Source organism: Poromitra crassiceps (genome assembly GCF_964638095.1).
Source record: "Poromitra crassiceps genome assembly, chromosome: 13".
In the NCBI taxonomy this organism is placed as follows: Eukaryota; Metazoa; Chordata; class Actinopteri; order Beryciformes; family Melamphaidae; genus Poromitra; species Poromitra crassiceps.
In genome coordinates this window covers 7,520,164-7,532,904 of record NC_139644.1, presented here as the reverse complement: position 1 = coordinate 7,532,904, position 12,741 = coordinate 7,520,164, and the positions used below count along the sequence as shown (strand labels likewise).

At 51.0% G+C, this 12,741-nt stretch overlaps 1 protein-coding gene and 1 long non-coding RNA gene across 2 annotated transcripts in view; both read right to left on the bottom strand.

The window, feature by feature from the left end:
- Nucleotides 1–12,741, bottom strand: part of LOC310787434 — a 755,777-nt gene that overhangs the window by 218,099 nt on the left and 524,937 nt on the right. The window lies entirely within an intron of this gene.
- The window catches only part of LOC310788643 (uncharacterized protein), a gene marked incomplete at its 3' end in the record, with an annotated part of 45,838 nt that overhangs the window by 17,306 nt on the left and 15,791 nt on the right, over nt 1–12,741 (bottom strand). Inside the window, exon 2 of the mRNA XM_083650171.1 lies at nt 1,167–3,915. Within this exon, the coding sequence (XP_083506297.1) occupies nt 1,167–3,715 (2,549 nt within the window). The 5' untranslated portion in view covers nt 3,716–3,915. The remainder of the gene's footprint in view (nt 1–1,166; nt 3,916–12,741) is intronic.

Below are 12,741 nucleotides of genomic sequence, written 5' to 3'. Positions count from 1 at the left end.
TTAAAGTGAAGTCAGTGTGCTTAAAGTGAAGTCAATGTGCTTAAAGTGAAGTCAGTGTGCTTAAAGTGAAGTCAGTGTGCTTAAAGTGAAGTCAATGTGCGGGAGCTTAAAGTGAAGTCAGTGTGCTTAAAGTGAAGTCAGTGTGCTTAAAGTGAAGTCAGTGTGCTTAAAGTGAAGTCAATGTGCTTAAAGTGAAGTCAGTGTGCTTAAAGTGAAGTCAGTGTGCGGGAGCTTAAAGTGAAGTCAATGTGCGGGAGCTTAAAGTGAAGTCAGTGTGCTTAAAGTGAAGTCAATGTGCGGGGGCTTAAAGTGAAGTCAGTGTGCTTAAAGTGAAGTCAATGTGCGGGAGCTTAAAGTGAAGTCAGTGTGCTTAAAGTGAAGTCAATGTGCTTAAAGTGAAGTCAGTGTGCTTAAAGTGAAGTCAGTGTGCGGGAGCTTAAAGTGAAGTCAATGTGCGGGAGCTTAAAGTGAAGTCAGTGTGCATAAAGTGAAGTCAATGTGCGGGAGCTTAAAGTGAAGTCAGTGTGCTTAAAGTGAAGTCAGTGTGCTTAAAGTGAAGTCAGTGTGCTTAAAGTGAAGTCAATGTGCTTAAAGTGAAGTCAATGTGCTTAAAGTGAAGTCAGTGTGCTTAAAGTGAAGTCAATGTGCTTAAAGTGAAGTCAGTGTGCGGGAGCTTAAAGTGAAGTCAGTGTGCTTAAAGTGAAGTCAATGTGCTTAAAGTGAAGTCAGTGTGCGGGAGCTTAAAGTGAAGTCAGTGTGCTTAAAGTGAAGTCAATGTGCTTAAAGTGAAGTCAGTGTGCGGGAGCTTAAAGTGAAGTCAGTGTGCTTAAAGTGAAGTCAATGTGCGGGGGCTTAAAGTGAAGTCAGTGTGCTTAAAGTGAAGTCAATGTGCGGGGGCTTAAAGTGAAGTCAGTGTGCTTAAAGTGAAGTCAGTGTGCGGGAGGCGGAGCTTTCTGCCTCTCCAGTATTGAAACAACTCGCACCTGAAATGTTCTTACATTTGTGTAAAACACATTTTTGTCACACATCAGTGTTCTACACTAGAATAATGGAAGTAAAGATCTCAAAGTAAATCAGTTAATCATGTCAAAAAATAATGTCAATTATTAATTATTAATTATAACTAACTATGACTTCTGTCCAAAAGGCTAGAATTATGGACCTACCTCTTCAAGTCAAAGTGGGTCCTCTGGTGGTTCTTGAGGGCCAGCAGATTGTAGTAGCGTTTCTGGCACACCAGGCAGCGGAAAACACCGGTCTTATGGGATTTCTTGTGGTTGAGGAGGGAGCAGGGGTGTCTGTACCCTCGGCCACATTGGTCGCACTTGTGGGGCCTGTCACCTTGATCACCCATCGACCTTCGACCATCGCCTCCGACGTCGCGGCTTCCCCCGGCAACCCCACCACTGGCACCATCTCCTCCAGACATCCCTTTGGCTCCATTCAGTCCCTGCTTGCTCAGCGTGCTGCCCCGATTCTTTCCGGGGCACAGGTGAGTGATCAGGTGGTGGCGGTCGGCAAAGAACATGCCACAATCAACGCAAATGTGGTTGCGCCCATCCATCTTGTCGTTGCCATTGGCCGAGCCGCCTCCAATGGCCTGGGACTGCCCGTCCGGCCTCTGAGGCCCATGGACCAACTGGTGATTCAGCAGGTCCTGCTTCCTGGAGAAGCTCTGGCCGCACGTGGAGCAGATCATCCTCCATTCCGACTCCAGGTTAGAAGGTCCTGCCCCTGTCGGGTTGTTGGCATGACTACGCAAGTGGCTCCTGAGGGCCCTGAGGCTGGCATAGTGGTTGCCGCACACGGAGCACTGGTACACCTCTCCATCGTCATCATCCTTGTCGTTGTTGCCCATCCTCTTGCCTCCACTCTGGGAGAATTGCCGCTGGCTGCTGCCTTGCTTCAGGGTGCTGGAGCCTCCGGAGGGCAGCGAGGTTCCACCGGGGCTGTGGTAGTTCATGTTCCCCATGAAGCCGTTTGACATGGTGCTCTGCTGTGGCTGCTGCTGGCCTCGCCGGGGGCACATGTGCGACTTGATGCCGGAGACGTCGCCGTACATCTCGCCGCAGTCGGCACACATGTGCCTGTCCGCCTGGCGGTGCGCCGAGTTGCTCTGGGACAGCGAGCTGCCGTCAAAGCGGTCGTGGAACTCCAGAGAGTCCAGTCCGCTGCTGTGGCCACCGTCTGGCACAAAGTGGGCGGCGTCACCCAGGTTGCCCGGCAACGAGATGGGCGTGGTGGCACCGCTGCCCTCCTGGACGTAGCTCTGCTGGCCGTCCAGAGACAGCGGCTCTGTGGAGAGCCAGTCGTTGCCGTCGCTGTTGATGCCGGACTGGTTGGCGGATCGGCCCTTGTGGCTGCGCAGGTGGCTGTGCAGTGCCGCCAGGTGAGGGTACTGCTTACAGCAGATGGTGCACTGGTAGTGGCCCGTCTGATGGGAGCGCTTGTGGTTGACCAGGCTCCCTGCGTGGCGATAGCTTTTGCCGCACTCGCCGCACTTGAAGCGCCGCTCTCCGTCGTCCGGGGAGTTGGCCTGGGGCACCCGCCCTCCGGAGGGAGACGACACGGAGCCCTGGGATCCGGAACTCAACCCGTCTGAGTTGAGGATGGAGCCCTCCTGACCGTGGGATCCAGGGTGAGGATCGTGGGTCAAATAGTGGACCTTCAGACTCTCCAGGTCTGGGTGGCCTGCGCCGCAGTAAGCACAGGTATAGATGGGATTGTTCACCGGAGGGCCCATGATGGGGTCGTATGGTCCCCTCTTGTCACTGGGGAGGGGTGGCAGAGGCAGGGGGTCCCCCAAGGCGGGGGTGTACGCCGGGGAGCGAACTGCACTCAGGTTGTGAGGCATGATGCCCGGGAAGCTGCGGGACAGTCCCAGGGAGGACGAGGCGGCGTTGTGCAGCAGGATGTGCTCCTGGAAGTCGGCCTTGTTGGGCAGGGCTACCTGGCACAGGTGGCAGAAGCAGGAGGCCGCGTCGTCACTCTGGGTGCCGCGCTCCGAGCCCTGGAGGAGGCTGCTGCTGCTGCTCACCATGGAGGCCCCGGGGGTCTTGAACTTGGAGTGGGTCCGCTCGTGGCCGTTGAGGGCAGCCAGGTTGCTGAACTGTTTCAAACACACGGAGCACTTGAACGTTCCTTGCTGGTGACACTTCTTGTGGTTCACCAGACTACCGTGGTGGCGGTAGGTCCTGTCGCACAGCTCGCACTTGAACGGCCGGTCCCAGGCGTCGTCCGACCCGGGGGAGCCTTTCTTGGCGTGGTCCTCTGTCTCGTGGCCCTGCAGGACACTATGGCCCATGCCACTGTTATTCAAATGGGGGCGGGCAAAGCTGTCCGAGAGGTCCTGGGCGATGTAGTCCCTCTCGTCGTGACCGCCGTCCTCGACCACCTCCTCGCACTCTTCTTCTGCCTGTGCACTGCTGGGGGATAAGGTGTGGATGCGCAGGTGGTTTTTCAAGGCCACCGCGTTGGGCAGGGTACGGGTACAAACTGGACACTGGAAAGAACCCACTTCGTGAGATTTCTTGTGATTAGCTAAACTTCCTGCGTGCTTGTAGATTCGGCCACACTGTTCACACTCAAAACGTCCGGTTTCTTCTTGAGAGTAATGCGCTTTCATATGTTCTAGAAGACTAGGAGTACTCGGACAAACCATATCACACTCTTTACAGGGGAAACCCTTGGAACGGCTCATATCATGCATTGCCATAGTACTGTGATTGGAATTGGTTGGGAGAAATCACGGTTCACAACAGAGCAATGAACCGTGATGCTAAGGAGGTGGGGGTGGGTGGGGCTTAGCTCTTCAGCAGCCAGTTCCTCCCAAGAGCCGTGGGTGCAGCTTCAGCCAATCAGGGCCCACCCTGGCAGGAGGCGGGCCTGAGGGTCACACCGGCCAATGAGGTAACACTGTGGAGACACAAAAAGGGGAAAAAGGAGGGTTACTAGAGTATTCAATGGGAAAATAAAGACAATGCCAATGACACAGATTACATAGTGGCATGTAATTAATAATAATAATACAGCAGTGGTATATCCTAACTATAATGGGACTATCGTCTGTGTCTCTCTCTCTCTCTGTCCTTAGCGTATCTCGAGAACCGTTGGTCGGATCGACTTCAAACTTGGGAGTGTGCTAAGGGGGACCTGAGGGAGTGCAGTGCACTGTTTCTGTGCACTGCACAGACCAGAAATGCGTTAAATATGAATACTGTTGCATTCTGCCCCGCCCGCCTCAACAACAAAACGAGCCCTCTCTAAGAGCCACAGCTGAAGGTGGGCGGAGCGACCAGGGCACAACAGACAGCAGCACTCTCTCTGCGCTGTACAACAAAGAATGGCTGCTGCCAACCTTAAACCAAACAGAAGAACAAGAAGGAATGGCTGTAAGGGATATCCACAGACAGGATATCCACAGACAGGATATCCACAGACAGGATATCCACAGACAGGATATCCACAGACAGGGATATCCACAGACAGGATATCCACAGACAGGATATCCACAGACAGGGATATCCACAGACAGGATATCCACAGACAGGATATCCACAGACAGGATATCCACAGACAGGATATCCACAGACAGGATATCCACAGACAGGGATATCCACAGACAGGATATCCACAGACAGGATATCCACAGACAGGGATATCCACAGACAGGATATCCACAGACAGGATATCCACAGACAGGATATCCACAGACAGGGATATCCACAGACAGGATATCCACAGACAGGATATCCACAGACAGGGATATCCACAGACAGGATATCCACAGACAGGATATTCACAGACAGGATATCCACAGACAGGATATCCACAGACAGGATATCCACAGACAGGATATCCACAGACAGGATATCCACAGACAGGATATCCACAGACAGGATATCCACAGACAGGATATCCACAGACAGGATATCCACAGACAGGATATCCACAGACAGGATATCCACAGACAGGATATCCACAGACAGGATATCCACAGACAGGATATCCACAGACAGGATATCCACAGACAGGATATCCACAGACAGGATATCCACAGACAGGATATCCACAGACAGGATATCTACAGACAGGATATCCACAGACAGGATATCCACAGACAGGATATCCACAGACAGGATATCCACAGACAGGATATCCACAGACAGGATATCCACAGACAGGATATCCACAGACAGGATGTCCACAGACAGGATATCCACAGTGACAGCAGCAGCCATGCAGCCAGCGGGGGCACACCTTTGTTGATAGTGTAAAGAGAGGAGAAGCAATGAGGAAGAGACACGCTTCAAATCCCCCATCAGAAAACCACTGCAGTACCAACAGGCCTCGAACACACACACACACACACCACTGCAGTACCAACAGGCCTCGAACACACACACACCACTGCAGTACCAACAGGCCTCGAACACACACACACACACACCACTGCAGTACCAACAGGCCTCGAACACACACACACCACTGCAGTACCAACAGGCCTCGAACACACACACACCACTGCAGTACCAACAGGCCTCGAACACACACACACACACCACTGCAGTACCAACAGGCCTCGAACACACACACACACACACACAACTGCAGTACCAACAGGCCTCAAACCCTTCCCAATTTGTCAATCACAAACAGGAGCTTGGTCTGGTTGTGTTACCAGCCTCCAGAGTAATGTTAATTACACTATTACCGTAGACTATAGCAAAGTAATTTATAGGATTATGTTTAAATGTTTATTTTTTTCATTTAAAAAAGGTAAGAACTTGACAGATAGGAACTTGACATCCATGATCGCTAACAGCTAGCTATGCTAATAACTAGCTAGCCGTTCAGAAACGCATGTAAACAGCCGTGTGATTAGTGAGAAAGTCAGTAAAATAAGTTGAGAGCTGCAGGTGCTTATGCTGAACTAGTGCACGTTTAAGTGCACAGTGGGTAATGACCCGCTGTGATAAAGAATATAGCGAGATTACAAGGTTGATAGCAGAGAAAACACCGTCGCAGCTGCCAGCAGCAGCACGCCAGCGTCAAATGAGCAGGAATTTCTGAGCAGGAATTTCTTACTTCCGGTCACGATTTTTCAAAATAAAAGCTATCATTCAAACTCGATAAAATACACAAATTGAAGTGATATCACACAAACTGAATATACATACCCATGGAAAAGGTTATATTGCAGTTAGATCTATATATCCTTTGGTATTGTAGCACTAACTACTTCTATATTATTATATTAAGCTTGCTCCAATCAATCAGAGGGCCATTAAATGGGTCAATTTCAAAGCTCTGTAAAAAATTAAATTGTTGCAAATCAAACTCAGTAAATCAGGCCTATTCAACTGGCGGCCCGCGGGCCGGATACGGCCCGTTTGAATTTTGATCCGGAGCCAGAGTTTGATATAATTTTTTTTTTTTTTTGGGTGGGGGACAAAGATTTTTCCTTGTTTGTTACCCAGTGTTTGATTTTCATCATAATCTGGTTTTCCATAATAATAATAAGTTCAGTATATTCCTGTGTTGCTGTCTGTTGTAGTGTAAAACGACTAAAGGGAGAGCAGGTGGTTACATGAAAGTGAGTGAGAAAAGGAGAAGATACTGAATAATGACATTACAACAATATAATCCTAATGTTAATTTAAAATTAAATATTCTTCTAAATATGGATAAAAGTCCAAAAAACATTGAATTTTCTTCGACGCAGCCCGATTCCATTCCTTACTTACAGCACCCCCTATTTAATAATAGTTCCAGCACGGCTGTGAAAATGTGGTGGCACATTGTGTCAAGTGTACATATAATGGCTCGGGGTCTGGCCCCCGGTCCCTTAAGTTTCTGACAATGTGGCCCCCTGAACAATTGAGTTGAATAGCCCTGCAGTAAATAAATACATGTAGCTGCATGCTCCATCTGTCATAGGAAAGTGCTCTTGAAGCCTGATGTGATTGTTATGAACATTACTGGACATGAACAATCCAAGCTTCTTAGGCTCTCTCAGACCACTGACAGGCCAGAGAAATGAGCCGATTTCAAATAAATATTAAAAATTCAAAGTCAATCGTTGCAAGTCAAAGTCTTCTAGCTAGCCAGTCACATGACCCTCGTCTGCAGATGCACGTTACCTCGCCTCTCTCTCTCACCAAGCGTCACGTGAGTGTGGCGTTTAAGGCCATCTGTCGCTACAAAAGAAATAAACGGGGTGTATCATTGTATTACTGGACAGATGTAACTACCGTAAATTCCGGACTATAAGGCGCACCGGTGTATAAGCCGCACCTGCAGAGTTGACTGTTTTTTACATATATAAGCCGCACCGGTCTATAAGCCGCGGGTGTTTTGATGTTTAATTACCATATGTAAGGCTTCGTGCACAGAGGGGATTGTCGGGAAAGAGATGGCTGTTTGGGGAAGCTCCCATTTATTAACATTTCAACAAAACAAAAGTCAGGTCACTAATCCCCAGACAAAATCACACATTGTGAGATGCTTAAAAATCACCATCGGCGGGAGCTTTACTCCAGATGCTGTGCAGCCAAGAACACAAGTGAAATTCGTTCTCTCGTGACCTGTGGTTCTCAACGTGATGGACGATTCACCTTTCTTGTTAACAGTCCTAGTGAGAGGCAGGTCGAACGTCAAAGGCACTTCATCCATATTTATGATCTGCTCCGGTCCGATGGAATATTCCTTGATCTTTCTTTGTGTGAATTCGCCGAAGTTTGTAATTTTCTCCTGGTAGTCGGGAGGGAGTTGCTGACACAGTCGTCCGCGCCCTGACGGACAGTCCCTTTCGTCTCGGGTTTGTGCATGATCCTTTGCTGCTGCTGCTGTTGTTAAGCCGCACCTTATATAAGCCGCAGGGGGCAAAAAAGGCCAAAAAACGGGAAAAAAGCTGCGGCTTATAGTCCGGAATTTACGGTAACTTTGCAGTCTGAGCCATCTTCTATGTGCTGTAACACAGTGCAGTTGCTATTTTTCTGCTGTTTCTTGTTTGGGACAGGCAAATGTCTCAAAATGTAAAAAAGAATTAAGGATAATTTTATTTCAACTAGTATATTTTAAATTGTAATATATATATATATATATATATATATATATAATGTATTTTAGTCTGTGATACGTGAAACAATGGTATTTTCGTCCAAGGTTATCATACCATCAAAAACTCATGCCGGCACATCCCTAGATACCATTTGTTTATTATATCGCAATCACAATATTGTCCACCATAATCGCTAATCGCACCTTTCCCCCAAATTGTGCAGCACTAATATATATATATATATATATATATATATATATATATAAATAATTATATATATGCATTTATATATATATATGAATTTATATATATACATAATATATATACATACATTTATATATGTGTATATATATATATAAATATCTCACACAACTGTCTTGAAACGGCCCATTTCTTTGGATCAAGCGGCCCTCATTCCAGTTTTCATTGCCATCATGGTGGCCTAATATTGACACAGTGCTGTTTGTTCCTGACATCACGTGAATGTGTGGCACCTCTGCAGAGAGCTGGAGGAGGACGGCTTCACCTGCCAACCTACTGTTTCTCTACATGGAACCAGGAGAGCGGCTTCACCTGCCAACCTACTGTTTCTCCACATGGAACCAGGAGGACGGCTTCACCTGCCAACCTACTGTTTCTCCACATGGAACCAGGAGGACGGCTTCACCTGCCAACCTACTGTTTCTCTACATGGAACCAGGAGAGCGGCTTCACCTGCCAACCCACTGTTTCTCCACATGGAACCAGGAGAGCGGCTTCACCTGCCAACCCACTGTTTCTCCACATGGAACCAGGAGAGCGGCTTCACCTGCCAACCTACTGTTTCTCTACATGGAACCAGGAGGGCGGCTTCACCTGCCAACCCACTGTTTCTCCACATGGAACCAGGAGGACGGCTTCACCTGCCAACCTACTGTTTCTTCACATGGAACCAGGAGGGCGGCTTCACCTGCCAACCTACTGTTTCTCTACATGGAACCAGGAGGGCGGCTTTACCTGCCAACCTACTGTTTCTCTACATGGAACCAGGAGGGCGGCTTCACCTGCCAACCTACTGTTTCTCTACATGGAACCAGGAGGACAGCTTCACCTGCCAACCCACTGTATCTCCACATGGAACCAGGAGGGCGGCTTCACCTGCCAACCTACTGTTTCTCTACATGGAACCAGGAGGACAACTTCACCTGCCAACCTACTGTTTCTCTACATGGAACCAGGAGGGAGGCTTCACTTGCCAACCCACTGTTTCTCCACATGGAACCAGGAGGGCGGCTTCACCTGCCAACCCACTGTATCTCCACATGGAACCAGGAGAGCGGCTTCACCTGCCAACCTACCGTTTCTCTACATGGAACCAGGAGGACGGCTTCACCTGCCAACCTACTGTTTCTCTACATGGAACCAGGAGGGAGGCTTCACCTGCCAACCCACTGTTTCTCCACATGGAACCAGGAGGGCGGCTTCACCTGCCAACCCACTGTATCTCCACATGGAACCAGGAGGGCGGCTTCACCTGCCAACCTACTGTTTCTCTACATGGAACCAGGAGGACGGCTTCACCTGCCAACCTACTGTTTCTCTACATGGAACCAGGAGGGCGGCTTCACCTGCCAACCCACTGTTTCTCCACATGGAACCAGGAGAGCGGCTTCACCTGCCAACCCACTGTTTCTCCACATGGAACCAGGAGGGCGGCTTCACCTGCCAACCCACTGTTTCTCCACATGGAACCAGGAGGGCGGCTTCACCTGCCAACCTACTGTTTCTCCACATGGAACCAGGAGGGCGGCTTCACCTGCCAACCCACTGTTTCTCCACATGGAACCAGGAGAGCGGCTTCACCTGCCAACCCACTGTTTCTCCACATGGAACCAGGAGGGCGGCTTCACCTGCCAACCCACTGTTTCTCCACATGGAACCAGGAGAGCGGCTTCACCTGCCAACCTACTGTTTCTCTACATGGAACCAGGAGAGCGGCTTCACCTGCCAACCCACTGTATCTCCACATGGAACCAGGAGAGCGGCTTCACCTGCCAACCCACTGTTTCTCCACATGGAACCAGGAGGACGGCTTCACCTGCCAACCCACTGTTTCTCCACATGGAACCAGGAGGGCGGCTTCACCTGCCAACCTACTGTTTCTCCACATGGAACCAGGAGGGCGGCTTCACCTGCCAACCTACTGTTTCTCCACATGGAACCAGGAGGGCGGATTCACCTGCCAACCCACTGTTTCTCTACATGGAACCAGGAGGACGGCTTCACCTGCCAACCCACTGTTTCTCCACATGGAACCAGGAGGGCGGCTTCACCTGCCAACCTACTGTTTCTCTACATGGAACCAGGAGGACGGCTTCACCTGCCAACCCACTGTATCTCCACATGGAACCAGGAGGGCGGCTTCACCTGCCAACCTACTGTTTCTCTACATGGAACCAGGAGGACGGCTTCACCTGCCAACCTACTGTTTCTCTACATGGAACCAGGAGGGCGGCTTCACCTGCCAACCCACTGTTTCTCCACATGGAACCAGGAGAGCGGCTTCACCTGCCAACCCACTGTTTCTCCACATGGAACCAGGAGGGCGGCTTCACCTGCCAACCCACTGTTTCTCCAGATGGAACCAGGAGGGCGGCTTCACCTGCCAACCTACTGTTTCTCCACATGGAACCAGGAGGGCGGCTTCACCTGCCAACCCACTGTTTCTCCACATGGAACCAGGAGGACGGCTTCACCTGCCAACCCACTGTTTCTCTACATGGAACCAGGAGGGCGGCTTCACCTGCCAACCTACTGTTTCTCTACATGGAACCAGGAGGACGGCTTCACCTGCCAACCTACTGTTTCTCTACATGGAACCAGGAGGGCGGCTTCACCTGCCAACCTACTGTTTCTCTACATGGAACCAGGAGGGCGGCTTCACCTGCCAACCCACTGTTTCTCTACATGGAACCAGGAGGGCGGCTTCACCTGCCAACCCACTGTTTCTCTACATGGAACCAGGAGGGCGGCTTCACCTGCAACCCACTGTTTCTCCACATGGAACCAGGAGGGCGGCTTCACCTGCCAACCCACTGTTTCTCCACATGGAACCAGCAGGGCGGCTTCACCTGCAACCCACTGTTTCTCCACATGGAACCAGGAGAGCGGCTTCACCTGCCAACCTACTGTTTCTCCACATGGAACCAGGAGAGCGGCTTCACCTGCAAACCTACTGTTTCTCCACATGGAACCAGGAGAGCGGCTTCACCTGCCAACCCACTGTTTCTCCACATGGAACCAGGAGGGAGGCTTCACCTGCCAACCCACTGTTTCTCCACATGGAACCAGGAGGGCGGCTTCACCTGCCAACCCACTGTTTCTCCACATGGAACCAGGAGGGCGGCTTCACCTGCCAACCCACTGTTTCTCCACATGGAACCAGGAGAGCGGCTTCACCTGCCAACCCACTGTTTCTCCACATGGAACCAGGAGGGCGGCTTCACCTGCCAACCCACTGTTTCTCCACATGGAACCAGGAGAGCGGCTTCACCTGCCAACCCACTGTTTCTCCACATGGAACCAGGAGGGAGGCTTCACCTGCCAACCCACTGTTTCTCCACATGGAACCAGGAGAGCGGCTTCACCTGCCAACCCACTGTTTCTCCACATGGAACCAGGAGGGCGGCTTCACCTGCCAACCCACTGTTTCTCCACATGGAACCAGGAGGGCGGCTTCACCTGCCAACCCACTGTTTCTCCACATGGAACCAGGAGAGCGGCTTCACCTGCCAACCCACTGTTTCTCCACATGGAACCAGGAGGGAGGCTTCACCTGCCAACCCACTGTTTCTCCACATGGAACCAGGAGAGCGGCTTCACCTGCCAACCCACTGTTTCTCCACATGGAACCAGGAGGGCGGCTTCACCTGCCAACCCACTGTTTCTCCACATGGAACCAGGAGGGCGGCTTCACCTGCCAACCCACTGTTTCTCCACATGGAACCAGGAGAGCGGCTTCACCTGCCAACCCACTGTTTCTCCACATGGAACCAGGAGGGCGGCTTCACCTGCAACCCACTGTTTCTCCACATGGAACCAGGAGAGCGGCTTCACCTGCCAACCTACTGTTTCTCCACATGGAACCAGGAGGACGGCTTCACCTGCCAACCTACTGTTTCTCTACATGGAACCAGGAGGACGGCTTCACCTGCCAACCCACTGTTTCTCTACATGGAACCAGGAGAGCGGCTTCACCTGCCAACCCACTGTTTCTCCACATGGAACCAGGAGGGCGGCTTCACCTGCCAAGTTCCAACCCACTGTTTCTCCACAAGGGCGGCTTCACCTGCCAACCTACTGTTTCTCCACATGGAACCAGGAGGACGGCTTCACCTGCCAACCTACTGTTTCTCCACATGGAACCAGGAGAGCGGCTTCACCTGCCAACCTACTGTTTCTCCACATGGAACCAGGAGAGCGGCTTCACCTGCCAACCTACTGTTTCTCTACATGGAACCAGGAGGACGGCTTCACCTGCCAACCCACTGTTTCTCTACATGGAACCAGGAGAGCGGCTTCACCTGCCAACCCACTGTTTCTCCACATGGAACCAGGAGGGCGGCTTCACCTGCCAAGTTCCAACCCACTGTTTCTCCACAAGGGCGGCTTCACCTGCCAACCCACTGTTTCTCCACATG